Source organism: Ostrinia nubilalis, chromosome 17, assembly GCF_963855985.1.
Source record: "Ostrinia nubilalis chromosome 17, ilOstNubi1.1, whole genome shotgun sequence".
Classification (NCBI taxonomy): domain Eukaryota; kingdom Metazoa; phylum Arthropoda; class Insecta; order Lepidoptera; family Crambidae; genus Ostrinia; species Ostrinia nubilalis.
The window spans coordinates 8471513-8492169 of record NC_087104.1 but is presented as its reverse complement, the minus strand read 5'-3'; the positions used below and the strand labels follow the sequence as shown (position 1 = coordinate 8492169).

Below are 20657 nucleotides of genomic sequence, written 5' to 3'. Positions count from 1 at the left end.
GGTACAAATCGATTCTTTAATCGGTAATCTGCATAATAGGTTCCTTTGCGAACGCAACCGATTTGCATGTTACAAGAGAGCTGTCAGACGGTAACTCGTATTGCTGGCGCTTAATAAATCGCGTCCACGCTCGGTGCGTCGGCCTACTTGACCGCTTCTTTGCCCAAAAACTGCATGTCAAACGACTCCGCGTTACGTACCGTCGGGAACAAAAAATTATAGAGCGAAAACTCGACTTAGTTGCACATTGCGTGTCATTGGTATTCACCTATTGGGTAATCGATTTTACAAATTGCTATCAATTTGTGTTGATTAATGCCAACGCAAGTAATGCCACAATCAAGAACCATCGAAAAGTGTCTTCATTATGGGCTACTAAGTGTTTGTGTACATCGTGCTCATTACCACCCACGTTCATATTATAAACTTTCTACGATTGTTTATCGTGCAAAGGGTGCAACATGCGCCTGCACATACTTTTAACTCTATTCAGCACCACTTAAGATTTACAGTACTGTATGTATTAATCATCATTAAGCAGTAGTTAAACTTCCTGAAATATTTTTCAAAAGTCAAGTCCCTGTCTATCTATTGAGAACCTAAGTCATTTCTACATTCCCGGTCTTAAATTAAGGAATGATCGCTAAGTTGTGAAATTTCAAAATTTGAACAATGATGATTCAAATCTAATCATCAATCAATCATCTTCGGCTTGATTAATCTAATCATTTATTATCGTCATCGATATTATTGCAAGTGAAAATGTGTATCAGTGTTGGATGTTGCATAAATTAGTGTTACTCTTTCAAAATGATTTAGTATCTTGTTCTTACGTATCTTTTTACGTCGACGAAAATGACTATCTTCATCTTATCAGTGTTAGGAAAACCCATGGGAAAATCCACCGAAAATATCCAAGAAAGTGATATGTTTTTGTTTATTTACTCGTATAAAAGTAACAGTGTCACCTGGTTTTGCTCTCACAACTTCCACTTCAAATAAAACTGACGTATTTTTTGTATGATATTTTATTATCATGATGACATTACATTCCAAGCCAATAGAAATGAGCAATCCTGTCAATACATTGAAACAAAAAACAAATTGAGATGTTCATTAAAATTCATGTCCAAGGTTGTTGAAATCTATTGGCATGTAATAAGTTAATAAATATTACATTTAAATTACACTTTTTTTAGTACATTACATCATTTTGGTTCTGAATGACTAGAGCGGCCTAACACCAACTTTAAAAGAACCTAACGCTTTTGAATCTCAGTTATAAACTACTTCCATGGTGGGCCCTATAACCGCTACAGAGGGAGGGCAAGGGACTACTTTAGGACGTGGTGGCACCACGTATTTAGGGACTTCCACGTATTTCGGGACCTCGACGTATTTAGGGACCTCCACGACTGTGGGGACCTCAACTACTTTTTCGACCTCCACGACTTTCGGGACTTCCACGATAGTCGGGACTTCGACAATTGTGGGGACCTCGACAACTTTAGGGGGCTGGACGACGGTCTTCGTGGGCAGCAGTGACAGCAGAAGCTGGCCGACAGCGGCGCTTTTGTTCACAGCAGCAGCGTGGACGGTGCCGAGGAGACCTAACACTCTACCTTTGATTGCTGAGAGACTGGGCGGGCTTACGACTACCGTGCTTTCTGGAACCTAAATAAAAATAAAATTGGTTTTAATTTAAAAAATCGGCACGATAAAGTATTTAGAGAAAGAGTCATTTACATGACTCATCTTGCATAACATGCCAGTAAAATGCCATAATGCTCAAGATCGTATTTTAATTATAATTAACTTTCTATGCCAATGATGTATTTGGTAGCAATTTTGGTCAATTAGTATTTTATGTTCTTGATACATCACCACTCATAATATGAGAAGTTTTTAGAAAACAGCCAAATTGCCTATTTGATGTACCTTAACAGGAGTGGCAGCGACTACAGCGGCGCCCACACCAGCCTTGGCTGCCAGCACCTTCGAAGCGACGGCCTTGGCACCCAGCGCTACGGCTCCTGAAGGAAGACATCAATTTGTTGATAATAAGTATTCAACTTTTCTTAAGTAGGTAAATCTAATATGTAATCATAGATGAAGATACGAATAAAGACTCTACTTAAGTGTACATAAGGTAATAAAATGTTGTGTTTGAGAGATTGAAGAATGTGGTTTTCGTAAGCGGTCTATCCTATGTAAAATAACTACTTTTGCGGTGCAATTATAGCGCGTGCTGGTAAAAACTTTTAAGAGCCTTCTTAATTTCATTCTTCATTTTTGTCGGCTTCCATCTCACAACAACAGTTAGGTACCAACTGGCCCTTGGCATTTGGGGGCAGATACAAAGGGTACGAGTATTGCCTTTTCCTACCTTTAACGGCGAGTCCCTTAGCAGCCAGTGCTCCGGCGCCCAACAGGCCGACGCCCTTCACCGCCGCCGCCTTAGCGAGCAACGCCGAGCCATGGGCGGGCGGGACGAGGCACGACAAGCATGCTAGCTGGAAGAGTAAAAACGACGTTAGTAAAAAGCTAAGTAGGTATTTATAATTTGATCAGCTAAAGAAAATAAGCAAAAATAATAGGTATCACTGAAATCTGAATTAATATTTAGCGTAGTTAATAATTTTATAATTTTACTAAATTTACTAAACTACTTGTAATTTTACAAAAATGTCATATTTTAACCAACATACTATGAGTGTTAAAACTGATGTTAACGTATAGGCAAACACGCTAACTGCAATCACATTATAGGTGGACGTAGGTGGGCGCTAAACCTCTGGTGTAGAGACATTATTTTACTGTAGACAAGTGCTATAGAGGTAACAGCAGGCGTTATGAAGTTAGTTTGAAAGGATGATACATTCATATTGATAACTACCGTTGTCGTTAGAGAGTTGGATTCTCTCAACTCAACTCAAAGATTCAGGGTTCGATGTCCAGGTGGAACAAACATAGTTTAATGTAATAATAACATTACACTTAATAGTACCTATAATAAATCGTAAAATCCTGGCCTCACTCATTCCTAAACCAGTTTTTAAGTAAGTATCTAGGTGTAAGTATAAAATGAATGCCTTAAAAAGCCCATAGGTTTTAACTTACCGACAATATCACCAACTTGAGCTCCATTTTGCACTGAGTGCCCTTCAAGGTGAAGGGCGCTCTTTTATAAAAGTACTGTTGCAACAGTAACTTGTCTTTACAAAATTGCTATAAAATTTCTGCTTAAAATACCAAATTAAACTATTATTTTGAACTCTATCGTAAATCAATTACGTGTCAAAAGAAATTGACAGCACGTAATTATAAGTACTACGATCGTATTATACAGGTTTATTAATGAAACTACGTAATTACCGAAACCTGCCGATATACTCGTAATCACAAACAGTCCCATCGTGTGTCATAATTTTGTAACAGTTACCTACATAATTGAAGCAATTTACGCACAAAACAAAAAATAAACAATATATGAATGAATTGCTCTCTATCATTACTTTAAACATTAATAACGGTGAGATAAATAGGTATAAGATATAATATCTCTAGTAAACATTTATCATTTGATGTTGATATTTTTTTAATGTTTGCGACAATTAAGAAGAAAAATATACCTACTGAGATAAACGAATCTGACTTTTAAGAATACCAAGAACTGTTTAATGGTTATCAATTTTTTTTCCTGGTCCCTAATATTGACAATTATTGTGACTGAGTTTTTTTGCGCTGCTTCTTCTCAGCAATGGCCCATTTATTGTCCCGAAGAAGTGGTAGGGTAGATAAGATAATACTGGGACGTGTAAAAGTGCTTTTTAAAAGCCTTCCTGAAAAAAAAAACAAAATGAGCTTTATGAGTACACATGCTACATTGTTATATGCTGGATTTGATTGTTTCTTTGTGTATTCAGGAAGGAAATGTATCTAGGTACTACGGCTCCCTCTTCTATTTCGACAATATTGAGGTGTGCACCTTTAGACATTGCATACTAGCCTAAAATCATAGTACATTTTCAACGAAAACCAAGTGTAAGTAAGTACGAGTATATTCTAGTGCCGTTCAAGATGAAAGTATGACCAATGACTGTATGACCGTGTTAGTGTAACTCAGTGTGCTCGCAGTACCCCGCTAATCAAATGTTGACACTCTTATGACAAGGAATACGTAGAGTTGTTTGGTAGATGTTTTTTTTTTATTAAATAAAGACATGGAAGAACCTAAGATATAAAATTTCGATTGTTCATGTAAGACTAGATATTGAGCCAAATTAAATTAGAGAAGTTTAGTCATTCTAACTCTACATTTTAAGCACATACCTACATAGTTTGTCTGTGTCACCAACTCTACCTGATACTTATTTATCTATCTTGCTACAAGAATAGCACTCGTAATAATAATTCAAATCTATGATTACCAGCCCAACCAAAAATATTTTGATACAGCGTGTTTTTTTGACAATAAATAACAAGCATTAAGATCTTAGTGGATCAAAAACACGTCCTTTATACAAATCGATGCCAGCAATTATGCCCGATATAAAAATCTACTAACAATTATTATTTTTTATTTTGAATAGATCACGTCATCACGTTGCTTTTTGTTTTTTCTACAGAATTATTTAAAATTTTGAGATAAAACGTGTAAAGCTACTCCAAGGATATTTTGTTCAAGAGACTTATTTTCTAGTAGGTCATTTCTCACGAACTATCACTATAAATACGAAAATCAAGTTCAAAAATGGTTTACTTTCCCATAGAAAATTGCAACTTGTGTGCAGATTTGGCCTCAGTAGGCTCTACATTAGAGACTGAGCGAGTTTGTGAACATGAACAACGTCCGTCTCTACATTTTGCGGGTGAGTTAACCATTTGAATAAGTAAACGTGACCGGTATCAGTACGCAAAGCACAAACAAATATCGTTCTTGTTATGTTTTTATGAAAAACATGTCGCTATAGCTGTATTAAAAAATATGATCACGAGTTACGACAGCTATTCGTGCTCAGGGTGGTACGAACGAAAGCTTAAAAAGCTATTACAAATTGCATAGGTATAACCTACAATTCTGTTAAGAATAAAATTAAAACAAGGTTTTTATTTCTTAACAGAATGTTTTTTCATTTTTAAAAACAAAAACTCTAAATTTTATCCATTTGAGTGCTTAAGTTTTACAAAGGTTGATCTAAACCAATTAAGAAAATGACTGTATTTAAATACGAATCAATGGCTTTTTAAGTCAAATATTAAGGAAAAGAATAGTAACTGTATTATGTATGCTAGACTAATATTTTATACTTATTTTGTAGCTCGTCCTCGCATGCATAATACTGAACGCGATACTTGTCGCTGAGGCCAAGAAAAAACATCACAAAGTTCCTGCTACCACAGCTGTTCACCAGGCGTCAAAACACCAAGATATTTCCAAAATTACGAAGAACATTCACAAACCTAAACATCCGAAGAAGTCAAAACGAAGTACTTATAGAAGGAGCTGGTCTTCTAAGGAGTACAGCTACATGCCTCCATACTTGGTGTTCAACAGAAAAGTAGGCGCTTACTACCCATACTACGTAAATCCCGAAAATAACAACCGACGAAGCATGGTTACTAGACAAGGCTGAAAAAGTATGAAAATTCTGTATTCAAATGCAAAGGCTGAACTTATTGGTAATTTTAGGTAATTTATTAAGTTTTATTAGTTATGTTTATATTCTAACTTGATTTAACGGACCTAACAGTTGAACTTCATCATCATCATCACCATCTCAGTCATAGGACGTCCACTGCTGAACATAGACCTCCCCCAATGCTTTCCATGTTGCGCGGTTGGTAGCGGCCTGCGTCCAGCGCCTTCCTGTACTTATTTAACTACTTTTAAATAAGTAGAGTTAGGTCACTCTAAGAAACAATAACATTTTAAGTCTTACTTTACTATATAACTTATATGCCTAAATGTATGTTTGTAAATAAAATGTTGGATTCAAAGTGTTATTTTTATTGCATCTTCTTCCGCCATGTTACGAATAAATGAATATAAATTGAAATAAATATTTCCTCAATCAATTTTTTTTACACAGTGTTTTGTACTGTACTTATTATAATTGTCAATATATCAATCCCACGCCGACGTGGATAATTCACAAGTACTTGTAGAAGTCATTAACGGAAAATTATTTATTGTACTTAGGCAGATATATGACGTAAGTATACCTATTGAAAACTGTTTTACGACAGAGATTGTGCGTAATCTACAGCTGCCAAACCGCCTATTACTCATCAAATATGTTTACTTAAATGAATGACGTTATTAAAGAAATGGCTTTCAAGAAAACTTCCAATATCCAGATTATGGGTAAGTCCCATTGGCAACATGGTGGCGCCACAAAACTAGTCTAGGTGACATCAACTTACGAGGTGTCGATGCCTGGCTCTTTACGCACTGTATTCGATATGGAAAAAAGTTCCGTATATTATAGTTAGTAGTATAGTAGTTTACTACTGATTTATGCTGAAGTTTAAGCAAAATAAACTAAGTACATATTATCCGAGGCTTATTCTCGGTGTTTCTTTACATGATCGAATCAGAAATGAGGAGATCTGTAAACGAACTAAAGTCGCTGACATAGCCCGACGGATTAGCAAGCTGAAGAGACAATGGGCAGTGCAAATAGAACGCAGAACTGATAGCCGATGGGGCAGCAAGGTTCTGGAGTGGAGGCCACGTATCAGAAAACGCAGCGTGAGACGTCCACCCGCAAGGTGGACCGACGACCTCTGGTAGCAGGAAGGCGCTGCACACTGGTTCAAGAAACGATAAAAATGGAATTAGCGATTTATTCACTTTTTTCGATGGAATCATGTGTAGAATGTTATAAAAAACGTTTTGTTTAAGTTCTATTTTTCTGAGAAATGCGTAGTTTTTGCTATATTACATGTTTTGTGTTTTATTTGTATGAAACGTTTCCTTCACGAGGCTCTTATTCAAAATGTTAAAATTTGTTAAAGATGACTACTTATAGGTTTTAAAGAGTTATACTAATAGAAGCTAATACAGTAACAACTTTGTCCCAGTGCGTCCCCGTTTAGGATATAAGTGATATTTTCTAAGGTACGAAAAAGTATACAAAATATATGGATATAAGGCAACTTAATGATAATTTATTGATTTTCTAAAATAAAAAGAAGCTAACAATCATTCCAATCTTAATCTTTTAGTATTCAACATCATCATCAACATCTATAAATTCGAAAGTTTCATCATTATTTGAAGCTAGTTCATTAGGAAGAGGAGATTTTGGACTCGCACTCATTTTTGGTCTTATTGTTGACAAAAAATGATCCGAAGAAATAAGTTTATTATTTAAAATATCACGATTGGTCACTTTTCGGTTAAATTTACGCGTATGATTCTCTCTGATCTTTCTAAAATCTTTATTCTGCGATTCTGCAGCTTCTTCCGATAGTGCTCCTATAAGCATAATATCTAAGTGCTTTATGATGTCACCTCCATGTATAAGAAGCTTATGCATGCAGGATGGTATGTAATACCAACCGTATAAACTGACGAACAACTCAGCGGTTTCCCATCCATATTGAGTAAGGTTTTGGTGGTTTATTTGCTCACCGGAAGCCATAGCCCATAATAATACAGACAACCTAGCGATCAGATCTTGACTAACTCCAGTGATGTTGGATGTTTTTTCTGGATCTGCAAAAAATCTACGCGTAGTATTTCCGTTGTTTGTTGTTCCAGCCCCTTGCTGCACAATAGGTATCTATTAGCAATCCAGTTTCATCGCGAAACCGTTATTGTATTTCAGCTTTTCGTTTCTCCATAATTGCTTTTTTATTTCCTCTTACTGTCCAAGTTTTAAATTCTAGTCTATAAGCAATGTGTAATTTAGTCTCCATAGCCCCTATCCATGCGTGCAATGAAGATAGGCCATACTTGTACATATTGATATTTAGAGATCAGTTTTAATTTTGTTAAATTATTCATGTCAGTTGGTTTTGCTTTGCACTTAGATATTATGCCAATAGGAGCACTATCGGAAGAAGCTGCAGAATCGCGGAATAAAGATTTTAGAAAGATCAGAGAGATTCATACGCGTAAATTTAACCGAAAAGTGTCCAATCGTGATATTTTAAATAATAAACTTATTTCTTCGGATCATTTTTTGTCAACAATAAGACCAAAAATGAGTGCGAGTCCAAAATCTCCTCTTCCTAATGAATTAGCTTCAAATAATGATGAAACTTTCGAATTTATAGATGTTGATGATGATGTTGAATACTAAAAGATTAAGATTGGAATGATTGTTAGCTTCTTTTTATTTTAGAAAATCAATAAATTATCATTAAGTTGCCTTATATCCATATATTTTGTATACTTTTTCGTACCTTAGAAAATATCACTTATATCCTAAACGGGGACGCACTGGGACAAAGTTGTTACTGTATTAGCTTCTATTAGTATAACTCTTTAAAACCTATAAGTAGTCATCTTTAACAAATTTTAACATTTTGAATAAGAGCCTCGTGAAGGAAACGTTTCATACAAATAAAACACAAAACATGTAATATAGCAAAAACTACGCATTTCTCAGAAAAATAGAACTTAAACAAAACGTTTTTTATAACATTCTACACATGATTCCATCGAAAAAAGTGAATAAATCGCTAATTCCATTTTTATCGTTTCTTGAACCAGTGTGCGCTGGTTGCAGGCCGCTACCAACTACGCGATATGTAAATCATTGGGGGAGGGCCAATGTTCAGCACATCAGTGATCGTCCTGTGACTGAAAATAATGATGATGACGATGATTATGCGAGGACTGCCATTTAAGATCTCACTCTTAAGTTTACTCACCTATTCTTTCTAATGATTCAGTAGTAGGATGTTAGTTGGTAAGTAAGTACATTACGAGGTATAATGGTCCTTTCATCCAGCAAGTTTTTCAAGGGATTGGACCGCTAGAAAACCAATAAAGTGTTCCTGTAAGAACTAATAAGCTATTTTCTGAAAGAAAAGCTGATTTTCCAAACAATTTGGTCAGTTTTCTTGTGATAGCGTTCGTAATTATTGCACTAGTCACACTTAACTGTTTTTTATGTGTGTTTGTTGTGCTATGTGTAGTCGTCCAAAGATTTATTTTATTTATTTATTTTATCAGATAGCTAAAATGATATTTATAGCAAGGTACAATTAATACTACTACTATTAGATAGATATTAAAAAGGAATTAATATTAAAAGAAACATTAACGGTATACAATTTTTGAAGCACAGAAAAATATCCAAGGAACCTTAAATCAGGTTTGGATGGACGTTAATTTTTATTATTGTTATTTGCATAACAACAAAACCAGTTTAGCATTTTGTTTTGTTTACAAAAATTTATTGGTAGGTATAGGTTCAGGAACATCCATGCATAGTTACAGTACAAATTAAAATCATATAATTTACAAAACTTCTGAAATTTTCATAGTATTTCAGAAGAATAGTATGTAATTTAATTATCAACCTGAAAATTCTTCATCTACTACCAAAACCAATTTTGATGAAAAATTCCTACTGCTAGAAGCTAACAAGAGAAAGAGTAAAATGGAAATGACACGTTTTGGGGGAAGCCTGTGTTCAGTGGACTGTCTACGGTGGACTATACGGACAGTGGTCATCATCATTTCAGCTACAGGACGTCCACTGTTGAACATAGGCCCCAATGATTTCCACATCACCCGGTTGGTAGCGGCCTGCGCATCCAGCGCCTTCCTGCTACCTTTATGAGGTCGTGGGTCCGCCTTAGGGGTGGACGTCCCATGTTGTATTTTCCGGTACGTGGCCTCCACTCCAAAACCTAGGGTGATATGATGATGCAAGTCTACAATAGGTAGGTACTATAAATTATTGTACCAATATGAGTAACATAAGTACCTATATTTTATATTTTCTAAGGCTACGGTTCTATTCCTATCATTAAATACGAAGATTCTTATCGATAATCATTTATGAGTAATAAGACAACCATATTTACTACAAAGTTGAAGAGTATGTTTGTTTATTTGAACGCGCACGCAGGAAGGCTACTTAGATATAGGTATCACGCTCCGATCAATAGGAGCAGAGCATCAATGAAAAATGTTGCAAAAACGAAAAAAGTTACTTAAAACGATTTTCAGGAGTACGAAGTCACGGGTACGGCTAGTTTGAAATAAGGCTGTAAAGCAGTAAAATACTTCAAGACATTATTATGACTTATTTAAGTTGCAAGTAGCTTAAATTAGTTATTTTATTAGTACTTAGTTTTTTTAACACAATCTATGACATAAGTGCTATGAAATAGCAACACTGTTGCCCCGATCAATCGCTTGATCTTTTTAACTGACTTCAACAAAAGGAGAAGGTTCTCAATTCAGTTGGTATATTTTTTTTTCAATGTACTTATTTAGTCTATCAAGTATCGAATAGGTCCGTAACATTCTTGATCAATATCTGGCCATTTCAAAAACCTGAGGATTTTCCTCAATTGACCGCTACTAGCCCCACAAGTTCTCAACGAGATGAGATGTCAATTGAGGTCAGATTGGGAACGCACGTACTGCTCTACCACCTATATAAGACGAGTTCATCAAAATTTACCCACAGTTCTTGTGTGGTTTTCAAAAGACAACAATAACATTAAAATGGCCAAGATTTTGGTAAGGATTTGTATTAATTGTTATTCCAATTAACTAACATTTAGTTAAATACCTACCTCCTTCTTTTCCACCGCAAATTTTTAAAGAGATTTCTGACTGGTTTCTTGTGTTGTTAGTAAAAACTACTTAGCTTTTCTTCTAATCACAGGCATTTGTCCCCATTGTCCATCCCTTTGTATGTGGCTCTATACATAGGTTCACCAACATGGGGAAATTTACAACCAAGCTTAATTCATTAGAACATCCATCACTAAGGAGGATGATCCCTTTGCATAGGTCATTACTTAAGCCTTTGTTTTGTCACCTGTCATCCTCTTTGCACTGGAGGGAAGTGGAACCCTAACTTCGAACTCCTCATAGAAAATATTTTCTTCTGATTAATCTCGTTGCGAGTCCAATGATAGTTAAGTTTGTCCCGGGGGAAAATTTGCCTTGACTGATTGGATTTTTATTGGCGGTCAAGCTGTAGATCCTAGGCTGGCTGCACAGGAGTTGCAGCGGTGGGATCGAGAGGAGAGAGTAGTCCCGTATGCATATTAGCATGCATACGGGACTACTCTCTCCTCTCCTCTCGTTATAGTAGATATAAAAAGGTAGATATAGAAGTACTACAGGCAAATACCTATATCATTTATTTTTCTTTTTTTCCAGATTGTCGCATTGGCGCTAATGGCCGTGGCGTTAGCCGCACCAGGTTTGTACAGTTTCCCTCTTAAGTCTATCTTTCCTTCGCCCTGGTTAATTACTATGCTAGTGATATACATGGTGCTTAACAACTCTACAAACAAACGTTAATGACCTCTTCGTAATTCTGTATCCTATAATCTGTTTCGTGAAAACCACAGTACCTACCGCAATTAATGAGCAGTAAAATAGCTATGCAAGGTTTTTCTTGGTTATGATACTAATCGCGCACAAATTTTATCTTAGGTTACGGTGGCGGCTTCGGGGACGGTCACGGTGGCTTCGACCACGGAGGGCACGGCGGCGACGAACACGGCTACGGCGGGAATGGTGGCTTCGGACCCGGCGGGCATGGTGGCTTCGGACCCGGCGGGCATGGTGGCTTCGGGCCCGGCGGGCATGGTGGCTACGAACAGGGTGGGCATGGTGGCTACGAACAGGGTGGGCATGGTGGCTTCGAACACGGCGGGCACGGCGGCCACGAACACGGCGGTCACGGTCACGGACTTCACGAACTAGTTCACGACCATGGTCACCACGGCCACGAACACGGACACCACCATTTGGACCATGGGCACCACGGGCACGGTGGATATGATGATCACCACGGACACTATTAATTAGATAATCACCGATTTCCAACTGACTGTACAAAAAGTATGGAGTGATAAAAATACCTATTAATTATAAGTAGGAAATAAATAGAATACAGTCAAGCTCAGTGTTTTTCTTTGATAGTCATACAATGTAGCTAGCGTCACTGTCCACGTTGGCGTGTACTAGACTAGTACTAGACACGCGTACGCGTCTTTGTACGCATAATCCTGTTTGCAGCTTACATACAAAACAAAATTTTCTTCGTGGACAGTAGCACGTTGCAACTAGCAGTACAACCTGTACAATACTTGGTACCTACTAATATGTGTTGCAGTCACCTACTACACTCGCGAGCAAAAGTATGGAATCAGCCAATTTGTTCCGATCGTAAGAAATATAGCAGATAAATAATAATAATTTATTTACTTTAAATTAATTGATACCATAAAATAAATAAATGCAAACCTACATACTCATTCGGAATCAAATAAAACGGGATGATTCCATACTTTTGCTCGTAAGTAGGATGTATATAATGTATAATTTAATAGCAAATTCCTTAATCGTGTGATTGCCACTAAATTTTTGACAGTTAATAATTTACAAATAGGTGGCTCTGTATTTTATTTCTTTTACGAACTAACATCATCAAATTATACCGTCTAAATAATGCAACAGTATAATTCTTCTGTGATACAACGAAATGTTTTCATCGTTGGCTTGGTCCTTTGGGCGAAAAGAGTCTATGGATAAGTATTAATCATACAATGTATTCCAATACTGATTTCACGAATGGAGAATTTGGGCATCAGGGGAATCACACTTGATTGGTTTTCTTGCTACCTAAGTGATCGAAATCGCTGAAAGTGGCCTCTCAATGGTTACTACCTGGCTCGAAAATAGTTTACTCTCTTTGAACACAAGCAAAACCAAATATATCTGCTTTAGCATAACTAATTCTGGCCGGCCTGATGACACTTTCTCGATGACAATACACACCTACCCTTGTAATATAGAGACCAACACTCCTTTGCGATGTAATTGCCCTATTCTAATTCGTACCAATACCATAAAATATCTGGGCATCATGATCGATGAACACTTGAATTGGGAATCACATCTGTCACTTATTACCGGACGTATTAGAAAGTTAATGTTTGTTTTTAAAAACCTTAGAACTGTAGCTGATTTCCCTCTCCTGATTAAAATCTATAAAGCGCTAGTTGAATCTGTCTTGTGTTATTGTATCTGCATTTGGGGAGGATCTGCTCAAGTACACTTTCTCCAGCTTGAAAGAGCTCAAAGGGCAGTATTAAAAGTTCTTATGTCCCTGCCAATTCGACACCCCACAACGTTGCTCTATGAGAAAGTTAAACAACTAAATGTACGAAAACTTTTCATTTATCAAACCATACGTAGATTCCATAGTAATTCTGTTTTAATCACCCCTGATCCCGGCACTAGACTAAACCGCTGTAATGTACCATTCTTCAAAACCCAGTTTGCACAAAGATCCTACAAATTTCTAGCTCCCAGATTGTACAATATGTTACAAAATAAACTGAATCTCAGAACGTTTACAAGCAGACAAATTAAAGAGCCATTATTTAAACACCTATTAGCATTAAATGAAAATGATATTCGTCCCCTACTTACGCCCCTAAAATAAAATTAAATTACGCCCCTAAATAAAATAAAATTTAATTATTTAATCTTCTTGACTTTATCTATTCTTGGTTTCATGTAACTTACGTTACTCTATAAGAATACGAACAAAGTAAGAAACTTCTACACTCCCACACTATCACACACGTTACACCTTACACCTCACACCACCCACCACACAACTCTCACTCACCACACTCCACACGTTTAAATTATGTCTTTTCTAACATAATCAGTAAGAAAATAAACCTTATATTGCATTAATTCTTGTATTGCCATGTTAGTTTAGTTTAGAAGCATTCTTTCTATTGTGTTATTTTCGGTTTAAGAGGTGGAGACCTGGTGTCTTGTATTACAGGTTGTCTCAACACATATCAAGCACCAGTCTTCACAATAAGTAATATTGTTTAAAAATGCGTTTTATTGTTAGTACATGTAATTGGAAACTTACTTGTGAAGAAATTAATAAAGATTTATTTATTTATTTAATCGTGACATGTCCTGCGTGAATGTGAATTTTTTTCATCTTCTACCCCAACGTGTGGGGTATCGTTGGATAGGTCTTTGAAAATGGCTTAGGGGTCTTTAAGACAATTTTTTTTATTTAGGGATCCGTTTGCAAAATATTAAAGTTTAAAGTGCCAACTTTTTTTCGAGAAGGGCGTCCCCTCCCCCGCCTCTAAAAAATCTGAAAAAAATTCATGATAATAGTACTTTTTAAGAACTTTTAAGGTAAACTATAACGGTTGAGATAGATCAGTTAGTTTAAGAGTAATAGTCGTTTAACTCATGTAACATGTGACATGCAATAAATAATTTGAATTTGTATTATAAAATTTCACACCTAATAAAAATTCCTTAGAAGAAAATATTTAAAGTGATTTTATATGAAGTTATTGCTTGCTTCTGAAATATATTGTGGTAACGACGGACAACTACCACAGTAGATAAATATACTGTGCAACTACGGAAACCTACACTGCGCGTGACACGATACGCACTTGGCTAATTTTTTCAGGCTTGATTCAATCCATTACTGTCAGAAAAGAGGGATATGGGACAGGCAACCTCAGTCAAGAACCAAAGTAACCGACATAGCTCGCAGAATTGCTAAAATCAAGTGGCAGTGGGCGGGGCACATAGCTCGTAGAGACGATGACCGTTGGGGCAGGAAAGTTCTCGAGTGGCGACCACGGGCTGGAAGACGTAGCGTGGGCAGGCCTCCTACTAGGTGGACCGACGATCTGGTAAAGGTCGCGGGAAGAGCCTGGATGCGGGCAGCGCAGGACCGTTCATTGTGGAAAACCTTGGGGGAGGCCTTTGTCCAGCAGTGGACGTCATTTGGCTGAAACGAACGAACGAACCTCAGTTGGTGCAGCTTACTTAACAGAAAAAGTTAAAGAAGATTGCTTTAGTTACAGAACTTTGTAACGGTTAATTAATAAAATGCTAGATCAATAGCAATCGTTTTTATGCTCAACATTTGGCACCACTTGCACTGGTAAGAGAGACCTGACTCTACAGTGGCGTCATCCTGGTAAGTGAAAATGCTATTGTCCTCCTACCACTTCAACGCTCACCAGTAGCACCAGCTGGACCTTACTCTCCAGTAGCGCCAACTTGAATCGAATCGTAGAACAGTTTTCTTAAGATTCAGATTTCCATACCTATAGGCTTAATTTGATTGTTTATTAATTTTTTAGTTTATTTTTAGCACAACACCTCGAGATCAAAGTTTAAAATAAAACCAGTTCAGCATTTTTTGCGAAAAAATCTAAGTATAGATCATAGTTACAGTACAAGATGAAATCACATTTTACAAAAGATGAGCGCTTGGATAAAGAAAACTCGTAATTAGCAGTTATTTTTTAATTGCTTAGGCAGGCTTTTGATTAGATATAAAAAAAAAATTTGTATTAGTAAAAAAAGCCCTCAATGGGGTAAATATTTATGTACCTAAGTTTAGAGCTATTCTGATGTAACAAAAAAAATATAAGACAGGGTTTTACCAGTTTTTGGAATGGGGACAAGCACGCAATTAAAACTTTCTGTGGCAGACCGAAATTCACGCGAAGGTACGAAGTCGCGGGCATACTTAGCTGATTTAAAATAAATCCCTGTAGATACTTAATATGAAAACTAACTAGGTAGGTACCTGTATCAAAATATCGAGCGACCACTATTTTGTTAGCGTAGCAATTTCATGATCAAACTTATACGTTTAAAAGGCTTGAGTTACGGCCATTTAGAAAACTTGCTGTGCCTATTCTAAAATAACTGCAACATTCGCGACTAATTGATAAAAAACATAATCAGATGTTAATTGAAAACAGAGGAACGCAAATCGTATATATAAGACGTGTCCATCAAAGTTAACCCATAGTTCTTGTGTGGTTTCCCCATAGGCAACAATACTTACGATATAAATATGGTGAAGGTTCTGGTAAGGATTTATTTTTATATTCAAATGTATTATCCTTTTTACGGCCCTATAGCCATTTTCATTTGCCTTCTACTTTTTATTGAAATCATAAATATCTAATTACAGTAAAAATCTGTTGTAACGACATCGAAAGGACTACATATTTAGTCGTAAAAACCGATACTTGTAACAACCAGTCACAGGTATTAATAGGAAAAATAATATGTACCTATATTCATGTAGGATATTAAACCACATTTTGTTTACTTCGATACAAACGTATAATATAAAAGAACAATATCATTTTCCATCATTTTTGTATGCATAAAATCTGTAATTTTAGTTAGTTTGGAACACTTCTGTCGTGCATACAAATTTTGTAATTCACGTTGGATTTTAATCAGCGTATCGTCACAATTTCCCTGCATGTGGAACTGTTCATTAAAAATAACAATCTTTCGTAATACACTAACAGCATTGAGACCGTCAATCAAAGTTGGCACTGTAAATTGTTCTTTCGAGTCTTCCTGTTCGTTTTCATTTTCCTCTCGAACTTCACGTACAATGTCATCCTCCGTAGCTGGTGAACAAATTGCAATAGACAGATCTACATCAATGAACTCGTCTGCTTCAGTAGTAGATAAAGCAGGTCGTAAATTTCGGGCTAATTGAGCCAAAGAAATATTGTCCTCTTCATCATCGTCAATCACATCATCTGAGGTTCTTGTTATACCTAAGACCATGGACCTATAAAAAAAGGCGGACGGAACTCGCGCTACAACAAAACTGTGACGCAAAATTTTGGCGTTTGTCTATTGTGTGAGTGAATTTAGGGATGCCATGTTAGCCAAAACATTTTACCCATTTATTTTAAGAAAAACATAGATCGGCAGATGTTACTTGGAAATGTAGACAGAATTATTCCGTGCCATTTTAAAAGGATGAAAGGTGAATGCGTTGAGGTAGGCGCGAAATTTTCAATGTTCAAATTTTCTTACATTGTTTGCAAGTCAGTGTGTCAGGGTATGTACATAATGTTGATCAAAAATGATTCACGCAGTTACAAATTACGAATCTTGTGTACATTATAATCATAATCTTATGCATCATCAATATATTATTATTATCTCTGATAGATTTTTTTTGATTTGATAGTTTTTAATGAGTTTTTAATGAGTTTCATACAACCTGACACTGACTTGCAATCAATGTAAGAAAATTTGAATTTCGCAGTTCCACATTTTTGGGAAGGATCAAATTTGCCTATGAAAATATATCTCATTAAAACACAATTATTATGATAAATTATTTTATTTCCATAATATGCGTAATAAATAACTAAAAAGTCCTAAAATTATTCTAATTTCCCATATTTCGGGTAATTTTCCCACGTAAATAACTGAGAACACTGGTCTTTGACGTATTATTTTTTCGAGTGAATGACGTTTGATTTCAATATTTTAATGTCGGGAAATAAGTGATTGGATTATTATTTTGCCTGTGAAATGTGATTCCTTAATTTTTGTTTGTTCGAACAGAATGGTTTTTACACAATTTCATCACACAAGACATGTCGTATTCGTGTTGTTTTTTCGCAGCTTAAATGTGTCAACTGTGTGAAGTTTGCACTCGAAGTGGTGTATCAGGGTGTGAATGTGTGCGTGCCGGCCTGTACGTACAGGCAAGCTGGTGTATCCTAATGTCACAGTATTTTGTTGATGAGAATCCGTCCGACTTTTTTTATAGGTCCATGCCTAAGACTTGTAAGATCTTTAAAACCTGCATGCCCAAAGCAGTTAGCTATAGTTTTTTGTGAAACTTTTTCCCATGCTTCTGATATCATCAAGATGGCATCAAGGACCGTAAACCTATTCTGATTATTACTGTCAATGCTTTGTATTAACTTTAACACTTGCAGTCTTCTATAATGAGATTTTAAACATCTTATTACACCTTGGTTCATAGGCTGCAGTACAGATGTAACATTTGGTGGTAAGAACACGAGTATAATGCACTTCAGATTAGTAACAGCCGGATGAGCAGGACAATTATCAACTAAAAGAAGAACTTTCTTATTGTTTGCTTTTAATTCAGCGTCCCCAGCGTCCCATTTTCATAACCATCTTTCAATGGAATGGAAACGTTGAATCCAACTAGACGAGCAAACAAAATCTTCACCAAAACGTTGAGCAAAATCGTTTGCTTTTTGTTGAAGAATTGGTCCATTTATGGGCCATTATTTGTCTTTTGATATTTAAACCACTTTAACAAAGCTTCTTCAATCTTCGTATGCCGCGTTGTTCTGGCTCGTTTCATTTTCAAAAAATTCTGGTCATAAAGGATTTGAATTTTCTCCCTTTCCTTCCAAATGGTTGAAATTATCGAGTGTGATACATCATATTCTTTTGCCAGGTCTTTGTTTGGAATTCCTTTCTCTAGCTTTGAAATAATACGCGATTTTTCTTCGATATTGATTTGTTTTCTTTTTATTTTTCATTAATTGTGTTCCACCACAAAGTATTTTCGCTTCGTGTACAGAAATTATAAGAATACTAGCACTTATGTATTATTTTTTTGTTTATTTCAGTTTATCGCAATGGCGCTGGTGGCTGTAGCGTTAGCCGCTCCAGGTTGGTACCATTTACCTTCTAAATATGCCACTATACACTACTACTACTACTACCTCATGTATGTAAAAAAAACAATTATTACCTACGTAACTATGTAGGTACCTATAATAGTAGGCCTACGTATTAAAAATTATTAAAACAGAGAATTTTGCCCCCACTGGAAAACAAACCCAAGATCCCTGAGTCTGAAGCAAGTGGTCTTCTTAAGTTCTTACCACCAGACAATTGAGGCGGTTAAAATTGAAAAAACTGTCAGTTTTTCGGATGTTTAGCATCCATTGTAATAGTGTAGAGCCGTGTAGCAATTTCATGATAAAAGCATGTTCGTTACATCAATTTTAAAACTGAAGCTACTTTTCGAAATTAACAATATCCTCCATATTCGAATTACAATATTCATCTTATTGTAATTTCTTTGTATTTCTTTCAGGTCACGATAACCACGACAGTCACGGGCCCCTTGGAAAAGTTTATCACAACAGCCACGAACACGGTGGTGCCGGCCACGGGCCAATAGGAAAAGCCCATGACAGCCCTGTAGAAAAAATTGTCAAACACGGTATTGAACACAGACTAGAGAGCAGTCACGGACACGGGGGTCACGGTAGCGGACCTGCAGGAAAAGTTCTGGAACATGTCCATAAACACTGATACTGAAGAATCGCGATAACCGACTGACTGTATAACAATGATATAAGTTTGTAATATGGAAAATACATAAGTTATTAATTTTGTAAGAAATAAATATACCTACATGTAATCTCAACGTCTTCTTTTTAATTTGTCTAACTAATGGTACCTATATGTTTTAGTATACAGATATTGTTTTAGTACTCGTACCTACGAGTATAGGCTTTCAAACCTACCTTATTTTCTGAACAAGATTAGCGAAGAGTAGAGTAAGCATTCATTTAGACAAGTAGACTTCATGGGATACACTAATTGAAAATAAAATCAATTTGTTATAAATATTATCACGCACGCATGCAGGCTACCTTTTTCCGAAAAGCATGTTTTCATTTCGATGAATACTTAAGTAAGTACTTAACAGAGGACAATAGTGAGACAGAGTAGTGATTCATCAGTTGTTAAAATTCACATAACTGAAAATGAAGAAGAAGATCGCTTTATTCACAGAACTTTAAGGGTGGGTTCGACCAAACAAGAGTAAATATTATTCTCAGAATAAACCGTCAGTTTTGACATATTTCCCATAGAAACTGTCAATATGCGAGTTAGTTATTATAGCCTGACCAGGAACATAAAAACCCTGGCATAGAGGCGCGTCAATTGCATTTGATAGTGCAACACTGAGTACAGTCGTACCTGTGTTAAATTAATAGGCTAACTTTATGTATCAGGATTCAGGATTACGGGCTAATTTGATATTTTCATAAATTAACGAAAAAATATTATTATAGGTAACCTGATTTAAATAAATTAAATGAAACCATCAATCGAGCTAGTAGAATTTATTTTATTATTCATCAATAATCAAATTCAGAACTTGAATATTCAACTGCAATGTCTGCTCATGAACGCTTCAAACTCCGTACTTCTTTCCCAATCCCATAAAATTCATCACTTACAAAGTGACAAAAAATTTTAAAATAGGTAGTTGAAACAAACCACAGCTAATTTTCATAGTGGACTGTACTATACGATAAACATGTCAGTCAATTTGACAACCTTTGTCGGAAACATTATTCAATGAAAATATTGTCCAAACCCTTAGTATTTCTCTTCGTCAAATACTTTAACACATTGTGAACCACTTTTCTTTCACGACTATAAAAATATTTTAGCAATTTAATTCATAAAACCAATTGCGCACATTTAAAATAAACTTTGTTTACACTTTGACAGCAATAGACTGACATGCAAGGTGACATGTCAATGAAGTTTTCAGTTACTGTTGCCATTAAAAGAAATTAGTACCATTAGT

The 20657-nt window shown here is 36.0% G+C and overlaps 2 protein-coding genes and 2 long non-coding RNA genes across 4 annotated transcripts; 3 read left to right on the top strand and 1 right to left on the bottom strand.

Moving 5' to 3' along the window:
• Positions 1 to 1156: 1156 nt before the first annotated feature.
• On the bottom strand, positions 1157 to 3147 carry LOC135080241 (uncharacterized). Its single transcript, XM_063974925.1, has 4 exons — positions 3121 to 3147; positions 2387 to 2513; positions 1939 to 2039; positions 1157 to 1674 (listed from the first exon to the last, which is right to left on the bottom strand). The coding sequence occupies exons 1-4, from the start codon at positions 3145 to 3147 to the stop codon at positions 1276 to 1278; spliced, it is 654 nt and encodes a 217-aa protein (XP_063830995.1). The 3' UTR covers positions 1157 to 1275.
• Positions 3148 to 4771: 1624 nt separating this feature from the next.
• LOC135079708 (uncharacterized) lies at positions 4772 to 6000 on the top strand. The gene is made up of 2 exons (XR_010258875.1): positions 4772 to 4871; positions 5322 to 6000. It is a non-coding gene; the product is annotated as an uncharacterized LOC135079708 (long non-coding RNA).
• Positions 6001 to 10643: 4643 nt separating this feature from the next.
• On the top strand, positions 10644 to 12114 carry LOC135080011 (holotricin-3-like). Its single transcript, XM_063974680.1, has 3 exons — positions 10644 to 10714; positions 11366 to 11408; positions 11645 to 12114. The coding sequence occupies exons 1-3, from the start codon at positions 10700 to 10702 to the stop codon at positions 12016 to 12018; spliced, it is 432 nt and encodes a 143-aa protein (XP_063830750.1). The 5' UTR covers positions 10644 to 10699; the 3' UTR covers positions 12019 to 12114.
• A 3899-nt stretch (positions 12115 to 16013) lies between these two features.
• Positions 16014 to 19462, top strand: LOC135079707 (uncharacterized). Its single transcript, XR_010258874.1, has 3 exons — positions 16014 to 16103; positions 18670 to 18712; positions 19143 to 19462. It is a non-coding gene; the product is annotated as an uncharacterized LOC135079707 (long non-coding RNA).
• Positions 19463 to 20657: the final 1195 nt, after the last annotated feature.